This window comes from Vanessa atalanta, chromosome 13, assembly GCF_905147765.1.
Source record: "Vanessa atalanta chromosome 13, ilVanAtal1.2, whole genome shotgun sequence".
Taxonomy (NCBI): domain Eukaryota; kingdom Metazoa; phylum Arthropoda; class Insecta; order Lepidoptera; family Nymphalidae; genus Vanessa; species Vanessa atalanta.
Genome location: NC_061883.1, coordinates 9,801,315 through 9,825,117, shown reverse-complemented (window position 1 = coordinate 9,825,117; position 23,803 = coordinate 9,801,315). Strand labels below are relative to the sequence as shown.

General features: G+C 31.5%; 1 protein-coding gene across 1 annotated transcript in view; it reads left to right on the top strand.

Annotated features, from left to right (window-relative positions):
- The window catches only part of LOC125068432 (hemicentin-2), a 106,883-nt gene that overhangs the window by 31,065 nt on the left and 52,015 nt on the right, over positions 1–23,803 (top strand). The window contains exon 2 of the mRNA XM_047677546.1: positions 12,877–12,998. Within this exon, the coding sequence (XP_047533502.1) occupies positions 12,877–12,998 (122 nt within the window). The remainder of the gene's footprint in view (positions 1–12,876; positions 12,999–23,803) is intronic.

Sequence of the window (23,803 nt, the reverse complement as noted above, 5' to 3'; positions counted from 1 at the left end):
GTGACTCATAATCTTCACAAAACCTATAGTATTGATGTGTTCCGAACGTATAGTTAATAGTGCTGGTTTCCGGTTTGTGAGCCTAAGTATATGCTTATCGGCTCGTGAGCCAGAGTAATTATACACAAGTGATATAACATTACATTCTATGGTTGACAGCGCATTAATTATGTAAGGAGGGATTTAATTCTTAGAGCGCCAGTGTCTAAGGGTGAAGTTACGTCTTCTTACGAGGTACCAACAAAAATCTTGAAATTCTTAAAATGACCTAAAATATAATTTAATTACCCTTCAATAATTTTTATTTCAATGTATTATTTAAAAAAAAATATATCGTGCTTAAAATTTATATATCTCAACTACGCCATTTGTCTTAAACTCCAAAGATTACTTAGTTTTGCCAGCAATCGAAAACTTAGTGTAATCTTCAAATTCAGACTATTGGCGCTATGAAGTAAATAACTCGAATCGTCTCTTGGTGACATTGTTCTGGTCCGGAGAAGTGCTGCGATAACTACCGCCGAGATTCAGTGGGGGATGCAACTTCTAATCGAAATACGGAAAACTTTGCTCTTAATTAAGTTTTTGTGCGCTTTGTGGAAATGAAATAAGAAACACAACAAAGAAAACGCGACGAAGTTCTAAAGTTATATGCAAGTAATATCACTAATTAAAGAAAAGTATTTTAAACGGATTTAAAAAGCTTAAGTTAGTTAATTTGAATATCGATGGTTTTAGTTTCAGTTGAAATTACTGTAGAATAATTACTCACGAAATTACATTGAGACACAAATAATTCGTCTATATTTAAGTTATACTGGGAAGTAATTTAGATGTAGGAATTCGTTGGATCAAATTTTTCGCTTCATAAAATCAAAATCAAAATATAATTTATTCAAGTAAGCTTTTACAAGCAATTTTGATTAGTCATTTTATAGAACTTTATTAAGTAGAGCTACGTAGCAGTAAGCACTGGCACCAGTTCGGAATGTATTTTAGGTAGGTACTCTTTACCAACATTTAAAATACAAAGTTATGTTAGTTAAATACAATTATGCATGTATATATTCTGACTGAAAGACACTTGTTGTCTTTCAGTCAGAATATATATTCACTCCTAATTTTTTTATCATCTACCTATAAATTTTATTTTTAGAATAATATGCCTTTTTTTTAATAATGTTTTATTTAAATAAATGATTTCAATTAATGAATCGGAAAATCGTTAAAAATATCTGCGGAATGATATTGTATAAACGAATACCTTGCCCCTAGAGGGATTTATCGACATTGCGGAGTCGGAAACTTGGCGTTATAAGCTTATATACATACATATAATGCATACGTCATATTGCGTAGTTTTGATTTTAAGAGAATGTCCATTCCTTAGGCAATATGTATATCTTATACGTTTAATCCCAGCAAGACAAATATAAATAAATATTGTCATATCAAGGTCATTTAAAAAATTATAGTTTTTTAGTTATAAGCTATTGAGAGATTTGCTTGAAATTAGTCTAATGTCTAAAACTATTTTTTTTTGTTAAAGAATAGTAGTAATGGACCAAATTAATTAAACTACTAATATTAATAATGACCCCTCCTTTTAAACTTATCACTTGAGTTAGAAGTGGGAACGACAATAGCCCAAGGGTTTATTTAGCACGTTTAGCAGTTCAGCAGTTTGATGCTTATATTTAAAGTTATACTGTGCTTAATAAAAAAAATTAGGTAATCGTATGATGATGACGATAATTTACAGATTTCCGCAAGTATGTCTTTTTTCCTTTCAAAATTAATTTGGAAAACAAAGTGAGTTAAAAGCGCTAATTTAGTAGGTTCACAAAAGATAAAAGACCCTTGCCCCAATTTCAACCCGCATCCTTTGAACAGTTCTACATATCCTAATAGGTGGACCAACTTATCGGGTCGATGATAATAATAACACACAAATGTAATGATGAAAATGCAAGACTACACACACATACACATTGATATAAGTATACATTCGTATGTAACTTTCAAGCCAATTATTCTTAATACAAAATATAAATTTAGTATTTTATAGCGCTCCAGCGCTTTACAAAAAAACAACGTAAACCAGTTAAAACAACGTCAATCTGAAACAATGGCTCGATTGTTAGATCGATGTATTGTAAATCACACGGAATACATTATGAGAAGCGACAAAACTGAAATTGAGTTACCCTACAACTTCTCATTCCGTGCTGTTATTTATTCTGTTTGCAATCACCGCGAGCCGTCACACATGTGGGTCGACAACTTTACTGTTACTCCTCCCGTATATTTTGTATGCAAATTTCTATTTGTGATTTGCTCTTATTTGTGTATTTTATACGTGAAAATTTACGTACTTATACGTTTCGAGTAGTTACGGAATAGGTGCTCCGAAACGACTCTGGTTTATTGAGAAAAGTGTAATTTTAAAAGCGGGGCAATATAAGTTCGTTTATGCTTTAGTAAAGGTACCTACCCGTTATGTTTTTACGATGACTAATTCGCTTAACCAATTTTATAAAATTGTTTATAGCGACAGCTAAATTATACGAAAGTCTTCGTAAGTCGTACATCGTTGCTTTAAACAAACATACCCTAAAAGGATTAAATGGATAAATTATGAGAAATATTAGGGTTTTAAATACTTAACAAATCAAGATTATCATTGTTCGCTGTATCAAAAGTATTAACTGTTAACGAATTCATATTATTTTTGTTAATATATATTAAATGGAAATTATATCAACTCAACAGATGTTAATTTATACCTCGTTGTATTCACTTCCGGCGTGAAGGGTGAGTGAGCCAGTGTAATACGAGCTCAAGGGCAAAACAACTAATATCGTACGGTCGACAGCCTGTTGACAGAACACGGTTTACGCCTTTATCAAACAATCAACCCATCGTCAATAAGCCTCGATGTAATTACAACAGTAATGTTCTGGTAAAATTATGTCGTACGATGGCTAATCTGTAATACTACTCACACACAAAAGATGTATTATAAAAGCTTACAAGTGTATTTTCACAGAAATTAGTTACTTATTGACCGATGGGATGGCAATCCATCAAAACCGAAGAGGGATTATTATTATTATTAGTTCGTTTGTCTTTATTTCTAACTTCTTATAATATTTTAATATTCAAAATATTATCGTAATTGATTTACTTTTAGTAGATTCGACTATTGATGGAGTAATATCGGCTTTCATTTTTGGGATGCTAATCTAAAAACATTCAAAAATGGTCTAATAGGAATGTTATATCAACTATTTTTTTATATAACATTTTCGAAGTATCACTGACATGTCTGAATAGTTATAATCTAAAGAATTGGTGAGAATACCTATCTCTTCCAATGACCTTCTACTTGCTGCGAGTAGATCAGATGAATTAGTTCAGCTCTTTCCTAGTATACTCGATATTTGCGTCAATCATCGCATGTCTAATTTGAAATGCTGATATTGTGTGATCGTTGGAATAGTTGCAAAATAAATGAATACAATGTCAAAAGCATGAAAGACAAAAATAGTAGACCCCGTGTATCCAAGTACGTTTATATAAAACGATTAAAGAATTTTAAGTTAACTAAACTATCAGAATGTATTAATGAAAACAGGCTTATATTGTTTATATAAGTTAATAACTAAAATTTTTAAAATATCTAATCATTCACGTAGGCACGCCCCTCGACGTTAACAGAATTATTGTTTTGATAAACTTTACAAATATAATGTGGATTTTTTTTTTGACTGTACATTTAGTGTCACGCACTTAGTGTCATGCTACTGCGGGAACCTTACATAAATATAAAGGTTTACAAGTGTGTGCGTAAAAACAGGTGTACTTATAACTCAACTCACTCTAATAGACCAATCAAAACAAAGTATTGATGTTTGACAATGTAATGACATAAATCGTTTACCTACTCTGCGTTTGCACAAACCCGACGAGTTATCAATCAGACGGCTATCGAGTGTGACAATAATTAGAATTATATACTCGCCAAACCGTGATTGAGATGACTTCGTCACAGTCGGTGAGATGTCAGCCACTGTAACGGGTATCGAATGTGGCTGTCAGCTGAACTGGTACAGCTTTAGAATACGTCTGGCGTTTTCGACATTCAATTATCGATATTAATGATATTTAGGGTCGTATTCATTTAGTAAGTTTTGTGCTTTTATTTGAAAGAGATTTTCGAATAATTCTAGTTTTTACTTGTTGGTAGGTACAAGCCAGTCTTTGCATCAGTTATTCTACCACCAAACAGCAATACTATGTATTTTTGTGTGGTGTCTGAATGGTGAATGAGCCAGTTAGAGTTATGTTAGCTACAGGCACAATAGACATAACAAATAAGTTCCCAAGGACGGTGGCATTGACGATATGAGGAGTGGTTAATATTTCTTACAGCGAATTTGTATGGGCGGTGATAACCACTTGCTAAAGGTGACCCATTTGCCGATATGCCTACCGATACCATAAAAAACGTATTAAAGGAGGATCAATTATAAATATATCTATGTATTGGTATCTATACATAGATAGATAGATAAATATTTTTCTGGAGTTATCAATTAATTAAATTATATTCATCTTATTGCAAACTAGATTGAAATAATGAATTAGAGAGATATTCGTGAAGAATAATTCAAAGGATACATAGCTTGAAAAAGTTTCAATAATATATATGCATAACTAGCATCCGCCCGGCTCCGCACGGGTGCAATTTATTACTAAAGAAAATGATATTACATCAATATAATTTATACCCAGGAACACTCAGTGTTTACAAGTGTTTGTTTTTTAGAATTGGATCATTAGTTCTGCAGATAAGCTTTAATACAAGTAAATAAATATTACCCCTTTGTTATATCAGTACCCATAGATTTACAAAAACGCAACGTAAAAATTTTGAAAACATGTAACTACAGATCTTTTTGGTGAAATTGTGGTAGATAGCTTTATATTTAATATAATTAAATCTCAAACCTGCTCGTAAGTGCGTAGTAAATACATTTTGATTTTGGTGCTGCAGTTAAATTTAGCAATAGGCTTGTAATCTGTAGACATGTATAGAAATATATGAGCACGTGAAAGCCTCAGGAAATTTGGCTCGTAAAACTTTGCATCAGGGGAGCAATACAAGCTTTTATCAGGATATGCTTGAGTTACGACAAACGCTTACAAACCCCAAAAAATCGATCAGGTGCAAACGTAGTAATTACACGCATGTTGCTAAGTAATTAACCCACCAAGCCATTAATGTCCGCTGGGCACAGACCTCTCCTCTTGGAGAGAAGGTTCAGAGATAATTACACCGTGCTCCACTACGCATTAGTGGATATTAGTAAGTAACACTTTATACAAATGTCATTTTTTTCACCGCTCCGCAAGGGATGTGTTGAATTATGTTTTTTTTTTTTGTTATCATTAGTAGTGTATGTCCAAAATAAAGACGTTTTATTATTATAAATTAAAACAAAAATGAGTCACTTTGTTTATTTAAATGTGCAACACTGAACAATAAAAATATATATTTTAATTACGCTCTAATTATATTTATATTTTATAATTCAAGTTTAAACGAACCACTTTGTTAACTTTGACCGGTTCTGTCTGTGGAAACAATTTATTTTTTGGTTTATGAACTTAAGAGTAAGCTATAACCAAAGATAAGGAAGTTAAATAATTTTGGTGTTCATTTTTCCGAAGTGTACAGAAGTTTAGTGTTGCCAGGATAGTTTTGCAACTATATCAAGTTTGAGGGAGATATTGAATTTTGGTGAAAAACAAGTAGACGGTCTGTTGTCTTAAATCATGTTCACATTAATAAAGGTCTATAGAAGTCAGTCATGCCTCGGTGACACTGCAGTCGAGAAATATAAATTAGTGTAATTTGTACGTCATTCAAATACACCAGCTAGCGTTCTGTCAGCCATTATTGTATAAATAGGCTATGCACATTAGTCGTACGAATATCGTACGGTGGAACCATCAAAAATATTATTTACGTGTAAGTAATTCCTGCTAGAATGCCTAAATATATTTACATTTTATTTTTTATATATAGTGTAACATTTTTTATACTTTAATATAGGCGGTCGGGCAATTAGACCACCTGATGATAAGTGTTCATTATCGCCCATAGATGTTGGCGCTGAAAAAAATACTAACCATTACATAACCAACACACCACCAACCTTGGGAGCAAAGTTTTTATGTCCCTTGTGCCAATAGTTACATTGGCTTCACCATTGAAAAACTGTTTGGTGGTAGAATATTCGATGAGTGGGCATGCACAAAGCCCTACGACAAACATATTTACATTGTATTGCTAAGATACGTTGTATATTATAACTTATAGCTATTTGTCTAAACCCAATAAGTGTAAAGGTGTTGTGTTTATATTTATAATAGATATATTTAAATAATGTACCAAAGATGATGACCTCTTGACGCAGACACAGTGGCCATTCTCAGGGGAGGCAAGCCAACTATGCAGTACATAATATTATAATGTTCTTATTCCGATGGGACGGCAAATTCGACACGGCCGGAAAGAGTTCAGGCGCAGGACCAATTACACTGTCAATTTCCAGATAACGTACTTACTAAGCACTTCTCGAAATAAAATGTCCTATATAAGATTTTAAATTAACATGGTTATTTTTATTACTATCAGTATTTAAAACGGGATATTAATCATGTTTTTTATTTTTATTTGTGTGGAGCTCGATATTTACGGATACGGAAAGGAGGTAGTCCGATATGGACACTTCTAATGCCATCAACATCTACCCGCAAACGTCAATCTCGTGAACAAGACATTCGTAGATATTGTCGAATATATAGTAATAAATATCCTGTCTCGAAATATGCAGCCTTATAAGCTGCGCACTAAACCAATGCGACCGATATGCTGACACAAAAAAATTAAATAGATATTTTTGCATTTCCTCAATTTTTACACTATGGCGTAGAATCGTAGTTGAAATGGACCAGTGAAATTTCCATTGTTAAAATAATTTGATAATTGTAAGCTATCAGCGCTGACTATCTGCTCTCTTGTCATGATATCACTTAAATATAAACTAAAATGTCACATTCGAGAGGCTTTTAGCAAATTATTGAATATAATAGAACAGAGTGGAATACATTTATATGGTTGATTTGAATTGGTGTGACAAAAGAATATGTGTATGTATATGTACCATTGTTGGGTTAAGAAATCCATTTGAGCAGAAGGTTTGGAGCATATTTTGATAGCCGAGATGGCCCAGTGGTTAGAACGGCAACATCTTAACCGATGATTGCGGCTTTAAATACAGGACTGATTATAATGTGTCAATCTTGTACAAGGCGGTGAAGGAAAACATCGTGAGGGAATCTTTGAAAATCTATGAAATCACTGGCACACTCAAACTTTAAACCAGAACACAACAATACCAAGTACGATACGGTACGGTACGTGACGGTACATTATGTAATAAATGAGTGGTCAAAGTCAAAGTCAAAAATCTTTATTCAATATAGAAGTGTTTACACTTGCTTATTGATTGTCAAAAATCTACCACCGGTTCGGAATTTAGCACCTCGGACCTGAGAAGAACCGGCGAAAGAAACTCATATATATATATATATATATTTTAACCATTTTCCATGTACAATGATAATTATATTATAGTTATTTTAAACAGCCTGGAGGCGATCATTTCATTCCCAAGGTGTGCAGTCAACTGGTACTTACCAACTGGCTTGGACCGCCTATGCCTATATGTATATATTTTATTAATAATAAATAAGCTAGAACAACGAATAAGATATGAATTATACATAATATAAATACTATACATATAATGAATTAATTCTATTACGATTACATAATATGCAGTTTTGTTGTTGATTTTGTTATTTATTTCAATTATTGATATTTTAGTTGATATTGGTAAAATGATTATAATTTATTTGTTGTAGATAATTTAATTATTTGTGTACAACAAGTAAATCGTTTAGGCGATTATCGATATTGTACACATGTTAATGTTGAATAAAAATGTTGCATCAATTAAAATAATAATTGAACAATTAAATATAACAATAATAGTAATGTAGTTCTGACCGATTTCGGCCACGGGGCTAATCCCTGGGGAGACTAGCGATTAGCCGCCTAACTATACAGGACATATAGTCCGCAAACACAGGTGCACTCTCCATTCCCTCACTCTCATAATCCGATGGAACGGAAATCCGGACCGGACCGGACCGTTTTGGTACAGATCTGCTTTACGTGCTTTCCGAGACACGGTGCACCTTCAACTTACTCTGGGCCGCTAATAATAATTGACCGGCCCGACCTGGAGTTTGAACCCAAGACTTGGTACTGCGGCCTTGTATCGAAGTACTGAATCAGTGAGTAAAAATGCAATATCAATCATATAATATAATGTACTAGGATATGTATCGGTTACAATCTTCGAGAGGTATTCAAACCTAATAATTACCGTGATCCATACGAACAAGTGGACTGAAAACAGTTTGATTTATGATATAAAATGTAATATATATGTATATTTGAATATCATATTATATGTTTAGTGATTTGTAATTTAATAGATGAACCGATCACCATGAAATTTAGCATATATATTGTCATGGGTACAAAAAAGGACATGGGATGCTTAAAATCTACCCCACCTCTCACACACGAATTGAGCACATGAAAATTCAGTGGTTCTTGCCCGCGTTTAAACCCCTTGAAGTTCATCATTGTAACCAATGATTCACCTTAGCTACTATTTTACATAAAATAAAATTTGACAAAAGATTCATTTTAAAGACATTCTTAGTTAAACATTTAAATGGGAGCTAGTTTAAGTGAACTCGTAATTTATTTAGTTAACATTTAGTTGCCGAGTTAAACTTCAACATGTAAGGATCTGATACCCAACCAATTTCAGTGGACGAGTATCACTTTTATGAATTTCAGACAGGTTTATCAGCGCACTAGTAAACTTTATTAACTGGACGCTATTCGTATAATTTAGTCGGACAGATGTGCAAGTTTGTTCCAACTTTTCGTCTGATCTTTGATTAAAAATATGCAATTTATTCAGTATACACTTGGTACAGACTAAGCGGGCTGAATTTTAATGCGAGTATTAAAATTGTTAGTTTGCGTATATCGTCTGCTTTTCAACAATTATTATAGTTACATGTATGCGGATAAGTCTCTATTTGAATAAGTTAAGCGCTAATCTCGCTTGAATTTTATACAAATGCATTCAATTAAACTAAATAATGAAATATATAAAGCAATTACGCTTATTATAAATAAATAAAAGCTTTTTAATTTATGGTATATATATACCATAACCTAAGTCAAAACCATAAACAAAAGAGTAAAATACGAGAATAATTCACACTTATCATCAGTCTAAATTCATATCGGAAATTACTCAGTAATGTTATTTATATACGTAATATAATTATATACTAAACACTTCAAAACGCGTTGCATCATCTGTTATAAGTTTCACGTATATTGGCTTAGTACTTTTTTTCGAGTGGCAACACAAAAAAAACGACATCTCATTTATTTATTTTTTTTCTCGCCCGTAGCAAAATTCTAAAATGTAGAATATTAATTTATGTTACTGCGGTATTCAAATATTTACGATAAGTTATATTTTTTTCAAACGATTTTTAAGTTCCTTTTAAAATATTTACCGCAAGTATCGCACATGGTTCCACTTGAGGGCACTAGCTACGGTTTTTTACCTCCCTCGTGACCCTTCTACGCAATTTGTCCCATCGATACGTATAATTCCAGGAAGTCGTTAAAACATGGGGTTTAAATGATTTTTTACGGTTGAATCATTTTCCCCGGGTCATTGTGTCTGCTTACGTCACAGTTTCACCCGTCGATTTAATTCCCTTGGAACAAAATAAAAAGCGTCTTGCAAAAAAACTCTTTAATGAAATTGAAAACGATTCAATTTTGTCAATGTGCCCGTTGACTGATTTGCTTATTGTGAGTTGTGTATAATATGTTTTACATATTACCCTCATCGTATGTGTAAAGTTATATAAAACTTTTAATTCTATATTTAGTATATATAACGAATTATCGTATAATTTGTTCGTTAATCACGTGATAGTATACGTATCAGAATATGATCAACGAATATGAATATGACGGTATCATCCGTAGATGTTTATACGCTATTTTTTTTTATGCCGTTGTATATTCCCCCCTTTTTTAAATAACTAAACTCACTTCTATAATTACATATCATATCATACAAAGTTTTTATATATAAAACCTGATTATTGATACATATTTTCAAATGAAACAACAATCTGTTTTACTTAAGTAAACTTAAGTTTTAAGTGGTTCAAATTTTTTTTCTTAAGAATTTTCTCAGTACTGAATGTTGTATATAAGTGTATATAGATACTTTTTATCAGTTAATCTTCACGGCATGCGAATGTCTCGCGCGGCTGCTGCCATACGTCACAACTAGAAGAGGTCAACGACCTAAACTCATTAGATATATGTATAAATAATACGAAATTAAAAGTGCACTTGTGCCTTACGATTACAAACGATTCTGTAACCACGTCGTTTGTAAGCTTAATCGCTTAGAAAACCACATCGTGTTGTCGTTTTCGGTATGTTCGTCTAAACGCTGCATTAACTATACTTAGTACTACTACTTCCTACATTATTCAACAAAATAACAATGTTGCTATTTTAGTATGAAGAGTCAGTTCCTATGTTTTAGTATGATTATAGAAATTTCATTAAGAAATAAGTGTATAACGGAGCCATAAAACTGTGCCACAGTATGAATTATGCAAAAGGATAATTCAAACTAGAAAATGCATTAAATTAAATAAATATACAAATAAGAATATAACTTTGGGTACCACTGACTCATCGGCTTTTTTACGTACACGTACGTTTTAATGCGTCGTTTTGCGATAAGTCAGTCAACAAAAAGTTTGGTTTTTATTTATAAAATCAGTAAGCCTATTAACCATTTCTTACATCACCAATGCTCCACCAACCTTGGAAACCAAGATTTTAATTATTAAGCCTGTAGTTATACTGACTCACTCACCCTTCAAACTGAAATACAAAAATACTACGTATTGACGTCACCTATTTAGACGGGTTTGCGCAAAGAACTACAACTAAATTAAAGACTGACATTGTCTAAAGCAAGTCAAAAAAACGTCACAAAAACAGTGTAAAGCAAGCAACCATTACCAAATAAGTAATAAACGCGAAAGAAACTGTTATAAACGTATTTATGCCAAAGTTAGATGTTACAAAGTTAGTTTAATTTACCAAGATGGCGAATAAAGTTGTCGCTCGTGAACCGGCTGAGAAGCGAGACTTTGATGGAATGAAAAAAAGTGATGTCTGATTTTCTTGCCATTTCTTTATAAAACTTCGCAGTTCGCAGTGTCCGCTGCAAAGGGGTTAAAAGTTTAATTAAGAGCGCTTCGAATTGAGCAACTTAATTGATTTTAGTTCTGATTTTTAACGAGATCGACGTAATAACCGCGTTGTAATTTTTCATTGTTGATTGATTTAATCGACTATTTTAGTTTCGTTAGAAAATAGATTCTTAATATTAATAAAAATATGTAGGTATATAACTATATCATCAATAATTGTGGACTTTAAGCCAAAGATATACCTCGACTTAATATCGTATCTATGAACATAATACAGTCAAATTCGATCTTAAGATTTCACTCTTTATGTGTAAAAGATTTTCTTTTAAATAAATTGAAGACGTCATAAGTGTTTTCAGTTCACATTATTACGTCAAATAAAGAAACGAGTAAGTATTTTTTGTCGTAACAGCTTCCAACAAATCAAATATTTACTCAGCTTACACGGTCGACGACAAAAAATGAATTATCCCAGGCTTAAAAGCATTAAAAATTTAAACCAATCGAATTCCGGAGAATCGTATAATACACAATAATTTGCCGCTGAGTGCCGTGAAGTTCACGGCGACGATACGGACTGTGACGTAATGCGGAGCCAGGAACGAGTTCACAGTGAGTTGACAGATACGCTATCGAGGATTTATATTTGTTTGAAACATGCGAGAATATTTTCGTACTTTTTTTTTAACCTCGATTCTCTAAGGCAGGATTTATATAGGAACTTTTGGAACAGTGAAAAATATGACAGGTATAATTTTCTTTGTCGAACCAATACAGGAAAACGAATGGAATGGGGCTTAATATGAAAAAAGGTAGTCGCCGGACGCCCGGTAAATCTGAAACATATTGGAAGAATTTTACATACATACTATTTGTATATTTGAGCTTAGTTTAAACACTAAATAGAAATTCGTATTATATATTTTTTAAATATTATTTAATAAATATAACAAAGTCTAGAGAGTAGAAATATGTATATATATAAGCGAGTAGAGAGCCTCGGAGAGGGTGTAATAAAAGCGTGCCGTTTGTCGTCACGGCATACAAGTCGGCCTTACCAAAATCATCCAAATCAAAATCTCTGTGATATTTGATCTATGATCGCTTCAATACCGTCTCTTTTGGTGATACAAATAGTAAACATTTAAAACGGTGACATTAAATCAGGAAATATATAAGTAGATTCTCATCGTGTAATTTAAGCAATTATGCTAATCAAAAATACGATTTTCCCCGAAATACCATTCACGAAGCCAAAGAGATTAGTCACCGTGAAATGTAACAAACGTTCCGACCAACATACGGACGCGGCCTGAATATTAAATGTAGATGAGGACAAACTTTAAATTGAAACTATATCATTCTGAACTTTCCACTCTATTTTAGATGCTGTGCAACGCTTTGTTGAACTGCCCACGTACACCGAGGTGAATCCCGGAGAAGATGCATTACTCAAATGCCGGATATCCGACAAGAAAGGAGTTTGTTCGTGGCAAAAAGACAATAAGGTAAGAAAAAAAAAACAATTATACTTTACACACACATTAAATATAATATACTAAACGATCTACTTGATTTGTACAACTCCTATCAATATTATAGATGTGTAATTAATGTTGTTTGTTCGACCTTCATTATCATATCAAGCAATCAAGTAATTTTGTCTTAGAAGTAGCTTCTGAGCGAGAGAGTACATGATAGATTATAGTAAAATGTACAGGAACATATGACGCATTAATATTTATCATAGCTAACTAACTAACTAAACTATATATCATAAATTCGAAACATCACTAAAAATATGTTAAGAAAAATATAGGTCATAAATATATATATCGTCTTATAAGTATTAATATAATTTTAATAATCATCTACTCGAGAATTAAATTATAAATAACATATCGAACTTTTGAAAGAACAGAAGAGTAAACTCGAAAGTCACCGCAGAACACGATTATCGAATGTCAAAGAGCGATAAGCGACACGATAATAATTATAACATTTAATTGTATATTACATACTTCAAAATAGCGTAAGTCGGTTTTAAGCATTTCACGTGTGCGATACAAAGTCTTACAGAATAGCACTGTTGAATTACATAATTAAGAACTTTATTGGGAAAATTTCGTTTGATCATAAGCAGTGTACATACGCCCTTATAAAACGGACAAGTGTCAACGGAAACGGGATGTATGGTCGAGGAGCGACCGTAATATTGTACTAATGACCGATGATAACCTGAGCCATAATCTTGTACGTTACTTAGGAAATATCTCCATTGAATTATACCTAATCGATATAAATGTGACAAATATTTTTATGTGAATATATATTTTTTGGCTGTTGGACTTTGTGTCGTTTGACTGATTACGTACTTCAACAACTAAAAATTAAAAAATAAATAGGAAACTTTATTGACCTTTATATAAGACCACTTCAAGTGTACTTTTTAGTGTATATCTTGTGTCCTAAATATATAAAGATTATCTTTTTTTTCAGAACAATTGTTAATCACCGTTAGTAGATCTAAAAAAAAACGCTTTATTATTACTGTATTTCTCTGGCATCTTGGGATTGGAAGCTAAGTAAGCGAAGCGATATAAAAGAAAAATCTATCTCCAGAAAAAAAACAAATGAATTTACAAGTAACTTTTTTTTAAAAACAAATGTCGTAGCTACAGTACAAATTAAATTCGAATTTCGAGTTCTAATTAGAATAAAATATTATCGATCGTCACGCAAGTCAGTATTGAAAATCAGCAAATTAATAGCCGACATCAATATTTTTACCAAATTAATTATCACACACGGCAGATTTGTTAAATAAAATATGAGCTGTAAATTAAGGATTACGTACATCTTCCTCATTGACTATTTAACGCTATTACGAGAGGCTTTGGTTAACGTATTTAATATACCTCTATATACATGTGTGCGTGTGTCTCCAATACATACGAAGGCAGATTTTTAAATTAAATTAAATTCTTTAGCAAGCATATGTATATAATTTTATTAAAGTAATATTTAATTTGTACAGTGCTTAATTTGTGTTTATAATTCATCTCGTATACGGTGGTGAAGAAAAACACATAATTTCAATTAAAATTTGCCACATGTCTATTCAACAACCACCAATACCAAAGGTGCGTTGTGGAATAAGCTCCAAACCTCCTCCACAAAGGAAAAGGAGGAGCAGCAGTAGGATTGGCATTTATGAGTAAAATCGAGGTCCGAGTGATTAAAATTCAAGTAGGCTATTACAAGCACTTTTAAATCGTTATTTTACAAGATAATATATTATTATATGTCATCGATACGCAATGTAGATTCTACCGAGAAGAATCGGCAGTCAGAAGGTGATACTTTTTAAATTACAAAGATATGTTTAGTTAAATAATATTGAAATACAGACTCAGCGGTATTATTACCATCCACTAGCGACCGGCTTCCTAGGGTTACAATTTATTAAAAAAAAAAAAAATTGTCCTTCGCAAAAAAATATTAAGCAGGTATAATAATTTAATAAAGTTTATTGGTTAAATTATATACATAAATAATTTAATAAAAATTGCTTGGAATCGTAATTTTATTGTTAATGTAAACCAAATCAATCTTTGTCTGCGGCTTATAGATCCTTATTTGGGTAATTTTACCGTCAAGGTCAAAATTTTATTTATATATTATATAAATAATTTGGAATAGACGATATCTTCTAAAATATTTACTGAAATGATTACAGTAAAAGACTATTTTAATCAATGTTAAATGTTTGATGTAACTTACATATTTGTTTGAATAAGGATTAATAATAACTAGTGGAAAATGCCTTCGCAAATAAGCTCTAGTGTTTTATTAATCTGTAATATATACATATGTATAAATAGTTATTATGATTGTAACATAGAAGTTAGGCATGCTATATTGAAAACTTATATTGTTTCGACATCTTTCCTAAGCATACGAACAGTTTATAGGATAAAACTTAAACACACCTACTTCAGACATTATGTGCCTTTGCATTTGTGAAAACCATACAAAAAATCAGTTGCGTGGCTTAAAAGCAGAAAGCGAGTATATAGACAAATGCAGAACGCGAATTTGTTTAATCCATTATAATATTTGAAATGCGAAAGTAAATCTGTCACGTACATAATATATCCGATAGAAACGTCTGTTTTAAACGGAAACTAAAGCTGGAATCACTGCCGTGGTTGCCTATCAACAACACAAACAATATTACATAAAAAAAAATAACCAAACGGATGACATAATTATAGTACATTAATAATCAAAATCGTTCATTATTCTCTTTATAAATACAGGGACAGTTGATACGTATAATGAATTTCATCATTTTCCGCTGATAATCGAGAACGGAGGCTTAACGGGCTCTCAACCGCTCGGAGAGTATAAAATATGGGAATATTAAAACCCTACATAGTTCTATATACATATATGAGTTAGCAAATAGGTTCGTATCGCTTATATGTTTAATATGAGTGTACGGTGTAGATCTAATTTGACAGCATTATAGGGAATTACAATAGTATTTTTTTTTGTCAAAAGTATAATAGGTGAGCATAATTTATTAATTCATTGAGTAAATTACTTTCGCTATCATCAAACGTTACATGGTATTGTATGAATGGTTATAGTTAATGCTTAAATTATAATTATTTAAAATTAAATATTAATTTTTTCGCGTGATATATGAAAAGGTAGATAATTTTGTCGGGAACATATCGTTAGTATCCAAAAGGCATCCATTCATTCCCTTCTGGTTAAGAGAAGCAAATTACATATAATTATCTTATTTGGAATAGTTTATACCGTAGTAGATACTACAATTATAATTTAAATAGAAAAACCTAAATTAAAGTTATGATTTTCGCGAATGATGTTCATTATACGTTTTGAATCCGTTGTATCTTAACAGGAACTTCGTCTTCGACATTATTATATTGTAACAGCTAAGTAAAGAAAAAAAACATTAGTAACATACAAACACCGATAAAATCTAGAGAATTCCAAGCGTACATCCCTTTTTTAATTTGTATAAATATTTAAGGACACAGATATCTTTCAATGTAACACAGTATTGAACTCTGGATAGCCTACAGTTTTTATTGAAAATTAAAACTACATGAATCTTAATAATAATTAGTTGTATTAAAAAAATAAGTATTATTATTTGCTTTGCGTTATTTATTTTAGTTCTTAAAGGTAATAAATTATTTTAATTACAATATTAATTTAAAAAATAAATGCGACTAGTCAAATGTAATCTTACTTAAAAATCCCTACTAATAATAATATTATTAAGGGGAAAGTTTGTATGTTTGTTACTCTTTCATGCAAAAACTACCAAATTGATTTTTATTTAACTATACAATAATATAATTTATACATCAGATTAACAGATAGGTTATAATTTATAAAGATATTATGTTAATAATACCTGACAACCAAACCTTAAAACGCAAACGAACCCGCGGGCGAAAATTAGATAATTATAAACTATAACATGTTTATCATTCAAATATATTTAAATAAAACCTCTTTGCACGAAACAACAAAAAATAGAACTTTCATATCATACGAATGGTTGTCATGCATTCCAAGTCAACTTTAGGAAAAGAATTAATAAATTTTAATAGGTGTGTAGACAAGAAAATAGAGAAATCATATATAATTATTTAAAAACTCTCCACCCAATAATCATTAACTATCTTTTACAACATGTAAATGAACTCATTACTTTCGTCGACTAATTACAAAATACTCAAAACGCCATAAAATTAACGGTTAGCGATGCTTATCGCTTTGTTTCCGATGTCTACAATGAAAAACGCTTGTCATACCAACGATGTCTCACTTAAATAACTTAAGTAAACACAATGGATATTTAGTTTCAATTCAAATGAACTGTCAAAGAACAATTGTCTACTTAAGTTTATATATAAATGAAAATAGTAGATAATAACATCATATCAAATAAGAAATAATTGTATTTATTAATTATTGTTATGAATATCAAAAATTATTATGAAAATACATTTAGCGTAATTCGCAACTTTTTGAAGTTTTACAACCGTTATAAGGAATTGAATAAAGATTTTGAACGTTCATTTTAATTTTGAACGGTTTAATATACTCTTCTAATATGTATGTTGCTTTTTTATCTTTCATCTATCCAATATATATATTTAAACAATGGCCGACTTTTAATCGACTACAAAGAGGAAAGGTTCTTTTGCATCCACAATACAGAAATATGATCAAGATGTTCTCAGTAAGAACTCGAGCGTTTTTTTTACAATTTCTTTACTGATTAATATTAAGGAACATTTAGGTATATTCTTATTTAAAGCATGACATAAAAATAAATATGACCCTGTACACTTGTACAGGTGTGATTGAATTTCATTGAAGGCTTGTTTCTCAATTAATACATTGAATGTTTTCTTAATCTTTACTGAAATATAAAAAGCTACAAAATATAGTATACGTAGTGATTCAAGACAAACTTATTCACTTATGGTCACGTAATAAGTGTCTGTGCAAGCCCGTCTGGGCAGGTAACATCCATTCATCAGATATTCTATCGCCAAACTGTATTACTTTGTATCGTGTTAAGGTGAGTGAGCCAGTTTAATTGTAGGCATAAGGAAACTTAACATCTGAATTCCAAAAGTCGGTGATGTATGGGCAATAATTATTTCTTTTTTTTTTTTTATCTAATGTCTCCAGGCCTATGATCACTTCCAATAAGGTGATATTTTTGCGTATCTATATATATGCGTATATATTATAAACAAAGGTTATATTTTTAATATATTACTTAACTACATATAAAAAATATAATGACAAGGTACTGATAAAACTTAGAGCACCTCGGAGTTGTAGCAAAAATGCTAGCAGTATTTCTCCGTCGAATCGCAATTCCGATTCTTTGAGCGAAAAATGAAGTCTCCAGCCAACAGACGAGGCGATGTTATAAGATAGTTTTAGCCAGATTTCGATATTATTTTTTACCTTTCCATGGTACTGTTAGTTCATTTTATCTGACGTATATAGATCTTTTCACTCACGAAGGCACGCCCCTCCACGTATTTTTTTTATCGTTGTATGTGTGAGTGATGCTCGACGCTTTCAAGATGACTATGTGCGTGTGATGTGACTAATAGTAGAGACAACAAAAAAATCCAAATGGGCTAAAATTTGTAGTTCAACGTGGAGGGGTGAGCCTTCGTGAATGAGTAGGTCTACCTATATCATTTAATTATTCTTTTGATAGGTATAATAAGCTGTTGTATATCACGATACATCAAACTGTGATAAAATTCATTACATTCAATATACTGTAAATTGGATACACATATGGCAGAATTTCGTTGAAATGAGGCAGATGGAGGTTTCCTCACGATGTTTTCCTTCACCGCCGAGCAAGAGATGAATTATAAACACATGAAAATTCAGTGGTTCTTGCCTGGGTTTGGACCCGCAAACATTGATTACTATGCAAGCGTTCTGACCACTGGGCTATCTTGGCTCTCAAAAAAATGCATTAATTATACATATATAAAAAGTAATAAAAAAAAGAGTGTTTCTATATTTATCTACTACACGTACCTGTATCATTTTGATGACATTTTGATATGATATTCGGCGTAAGCCTGCAAAAATAACCCTACAAAAAACAATTAAATTAAACAATTGTAATTTGTCTCAATATAAATGTTTTCTGTAGATCGTTATTCTACTCTTGTAGAAAGTGGGGTGGAGTAGCTAGTTATCGATAAAACATCGTTTTTTAATTATACAAGCACAGGTTGCTTTGTAACACCTTTTTTTAACAATGCTTTACTTAAAATTGATCGCCAAAATCCTTAACGCAATTGCGAATAAATTTTTAAAGTTACAATTTAAATTAACGAACGAATAAAATACATTATTTAAATGAAACAGTAGGTAACTTAAGTGATTTAATAACAGAAGTAATCAATATATTAATAGTGAGTAATAAATATTATTAATGTATGTTAGATAAATTAAGAATGTGTCTAATCAAAGGAGGTAATCAGGACGCAGCAGTGACAGATGAGAACAAATAGGCCGCAGAGCTGCGGTTTCTGTGGCTTGCTATGAATAGGGTTTTCAAGCGCGATCAAATAACGATGTTACATTTTGCGTAATTGGGTCTCTAGAACATTCTATTGTTACAAAAGCAATATTTCCTGATTTCTTTTATTGTGACAAAGGTCGTTAATCTTAAATTACTTTTAAAAAAAAAATGTCTTGATCTGTCTGAAAAATTATATTACACTAACGCCAATATCAGGCTTTGTTGTAAAGTATGATTATGCCAATTTATTATTATACTAGATGAAAACCCGGCTTCGCTCGAACTAAACAAATACAATTTATCCTTTACTTTTCATATAACTTATAACTTTTTCATCTATTATTTATTGTGCCCAAGATTCCATACATCCATAGTATACTGTATCCCTGCTCGAAATGATTACTGGGAACACACGTTTTGAACGCACCCGTAAACGTCAAACATGGCCGCCCGGTGAACTGTCATGTCATTGAATTTTATGGATTTAATATCGAAATATCTCTATTATACCGGTTTTGTGGATGTATGTTATCGACTAAAAAATCATTATTTTTTAACGATTTATAATTATGGGTAGATTGTCGGGTCTATCGTAGATCTGCACGAAATTATTAATATAGAAGATAAGTATGAAATTTAGCCACTAAGCCGTCACGGTTGCTTGCACTGTTGCCATTTAATATTTACATTGCACATGTCCGGCGTGATCACTCACCGTCAGGTGGCACGTCTGCTTGCCTTCTGTTGTCTATAAAAAGTTATTATAAATATAATACAACTTTACATTTATATAAAAATAAAGATATATAAAGTGTGTTTTTGATACAAATATTATTGGCGATGTAAAGACCAAACTATTTTGCATTTCTGTTTAAAGGGAACTGTTTTGGAACTAATAGGTAATATGAATCTATTTGTCTTCAAATTGATTGTCAAGTTTGTGTTTAAAAGAGGTGACTGTAATACAGGTTATAATAGATCCTGTCTTTCTTATTCTTTTGCAATTCGTATAAAGTAGAGCTATCGAAGCTATTTTATTTAAATAGTAGGCTTTCTAATAGCTTTGAAATTAAAAAAAAAAAATACAAACATAAATTTTATTTTTAATATCTTGTTATAACAAATATGTTGTCTTGTCATATTTACAAAAAAAAAATATTTTTCTTGTATTTGCTCTTTTTTATAGTTATTTGAGTTTTTCTCATAACTTAAGTTTGACAAAAAGATAATATATTTTCTGCAATGTCTCTTAAAATAATTTGGGTTAACTAAAATGCCGCCCTAGGCTATAAAAAAGGGAATAGATGAATTATTTTTTTCATATTATCTGATATTCACTTACAAAGTCGTTTGCACGATATAGTTTTAGATATAATATCATTGATAATAGCTGGAGCGCTGTTTTTGTATCGTAAACTCTGTTCTCTTAGCTGTCGGAATACCACGCCTTTTGGTACTTGATTTATAATGTTTGTAGCGTTTTTCCTCATTTTCTTATGTTAGTAGATATTTTGACTGTATCACACAACTAAGAAAGTATAAAGAATTAGTCGGAAAGAAGTTACTATAGATAAATAAAAATATAACGTAAAAATATATACGAGTTCATACGGTTAATAAAAAAATCAATAGGGTAAACTGTACAATGATTGGCAGTTTTAAGATATCTAATATTGATTTGTTATTCTACTATTACACTAGTTGGTAGAATTTCATACGTCCTTCTCATAGTTCCTATATTTTATAATAAAAAAACATTCATTTATCTACCTACTTGTTTTTTTTATATATATGTAAACTTATATATTTGTACCAGGTTTTTATTTATACAGTTGAAATTTTAATGTCATGCCTCCCAGTTCACTTTTTGGGCTAAACAGGAGAACATTTACTTGGTGGTAGGGCTTTGTGCACCTTTGTGCGTCTGGATAGGTACCACCCACTCATCAGATATTCTACCACCAAATAACAGTACAGTGTATTGTTGTGTTCCGGTTAGAAGGGTGAGTGAGCCAGTGTAATCACAAGCACAAGGGACTTAGTTCCCAAGGTTGGTGGCGCATAGGTGATGTAAGGAATGGTTAATATTTCTTACAGCGCCTTTGTCTATGGGCGGTGGTGACCACTTACCATCAGGTGGTCCATGTGCTCGTCCGCCATCCAATGCCATAAAAAAAAAACATTAGGTATTCGACATAATATAATGATTTATTAATTTTGTTCATGTATTTTACATAGAAAACTATTATAATAATAAATTAACTTAGCCGAGCGCACTTGTAGGCGTTCGTATGCGTTGATTTTTCGGGTGTTTTAACTTTGTCCATAGTTTCAGTTTTGTTAACATTTTCCGCTAATAATACTAATATAGGAAATTCACATATCGTGAATGTAATATTATGCGGAATATATTATCGTGTTAATTATTAAATAGTTTCGTTATAATATAAATTGGCAGTTAGGTTTATTTGAGTAACGTTAATTTTATTTTTAATCAAGTAGGCATCCCTACGCATAAATTAATTGAAGTGCAAAGCCTCACATTTGCTTGCATTAAAACCGCAAGTTCTGTATAAACACGACGATGATACCAATTTTGTTGGGCGTATTCTTTAAAGTAATTTGACATTAGCTACTAAACATATTGCTGTCTCATTCTAATGTGTTATAAAATAATAGCAAGTATTTTATTACATTGTGTACAACTTTAGCATTACTGCAATATCCTCCTCATTTACGAGCTAATAAAACCAAAGATCCTGATGTCCTGCATTTAAGCTCCGAGTTGAGCTAGTAAAAAGTGATTTGGCTTTTATCAAGAAATTCTCAATAGCCCGGAGTTTGAGTCCTCTGCTTGAACTCTATTTTTTGTATGTCAGATTTGCCGTCCTATCCGATTATTAAAATGTCATAAAATCTGTGCTTGCACAGACACTTGTCACTTTATGTCTGCACAATTGGTCATGGCGGTTGAGTTCAAAATTCACCAGGAGTTCATCATATCATTCCACGCGGTGATCATTTGTAGTGTACTATATTGATATTTTAAATTTTGATTGGCATACAGTTAACGCCTTAATGTAAATAATTCTTATGCAAATAACGATGTTATATCAAATACTAAAAAGGAATACAAATAGTTTTACAAACTAGTTATGCTATGCGGTTTCACTCATGCATGTCTGTTCTATACAATTTGCCATAAGTGTTTGGTTACAACGCTCCTATTAATCGTAGCGTGAACCTAAATAACCTTTATCAATAAACGGGCTATCTGATACAAAAACGATTTTTCAAATCGCCCTGGCTTTTCCTTAAATTAGTACGTTCAACCTTTATACACTCTATCGAGCTTTATAATATAAATATATATTTATGCTCCAAACATTCTCCTCAAAGGGAGAGGAGGCCTTTAGCCCAGCAGTGGGAAAATTAACAGGCTGCTAATGCTAATGCTAATGCTAAAAAATATTTATATAGATATATTTTTAGACTTCGAAAAGCAATAAGATTCGTAACTTTTACCTTAAATCACGCTGAAATAAATCTCGCTCGCGTTTTAAATAAAAGTTTTCAATTTTAATGAACAAGTACACTTTTTATAAGCACTTTTAAAGCCCGCTCTTATTTTGTTGTAAATATGAATGTGGTTTGTAACTGCAAAGGTGGCTTACGTGAAAATAATTTTGCCAGACTATCTTTAATTTAAGATATATTTTTTCTATTTTCATTATTATATTTTAACAATACTACAATTTTTGTTACGTGTATCATTGTTAATTCATGTCATATGGAATGTTGTTATGTGGTAATGCAACAGATATTTAAATAGTATTTATTCTGCACATAAGAGCTATCCGAACTATTTACAATATTAGCCTTAGAACGTCGTTACGCGAAAAATTTAAATAAAAAGGTGTATTAAGAGGACTACAAGAGCTAAGTGCCCTTGAGAATCGCACGCACACACTTACAAAATCGACAAAAACGGCAAGCCGGTGTACTAAGGGTTAAGCGAGGTAACGAGATTACGCCCAAATATTCTAATAGATGGCGTCAAACCGAGCGACGTAAGATCAATCATAAATCTCATAAAAAATAGATAGGACAACAGAATTAATTATTTTTATTTCTTTCGATGTTAGTTAACAAATGATTATAAAACTGATTCAATTAAACTTACAATAT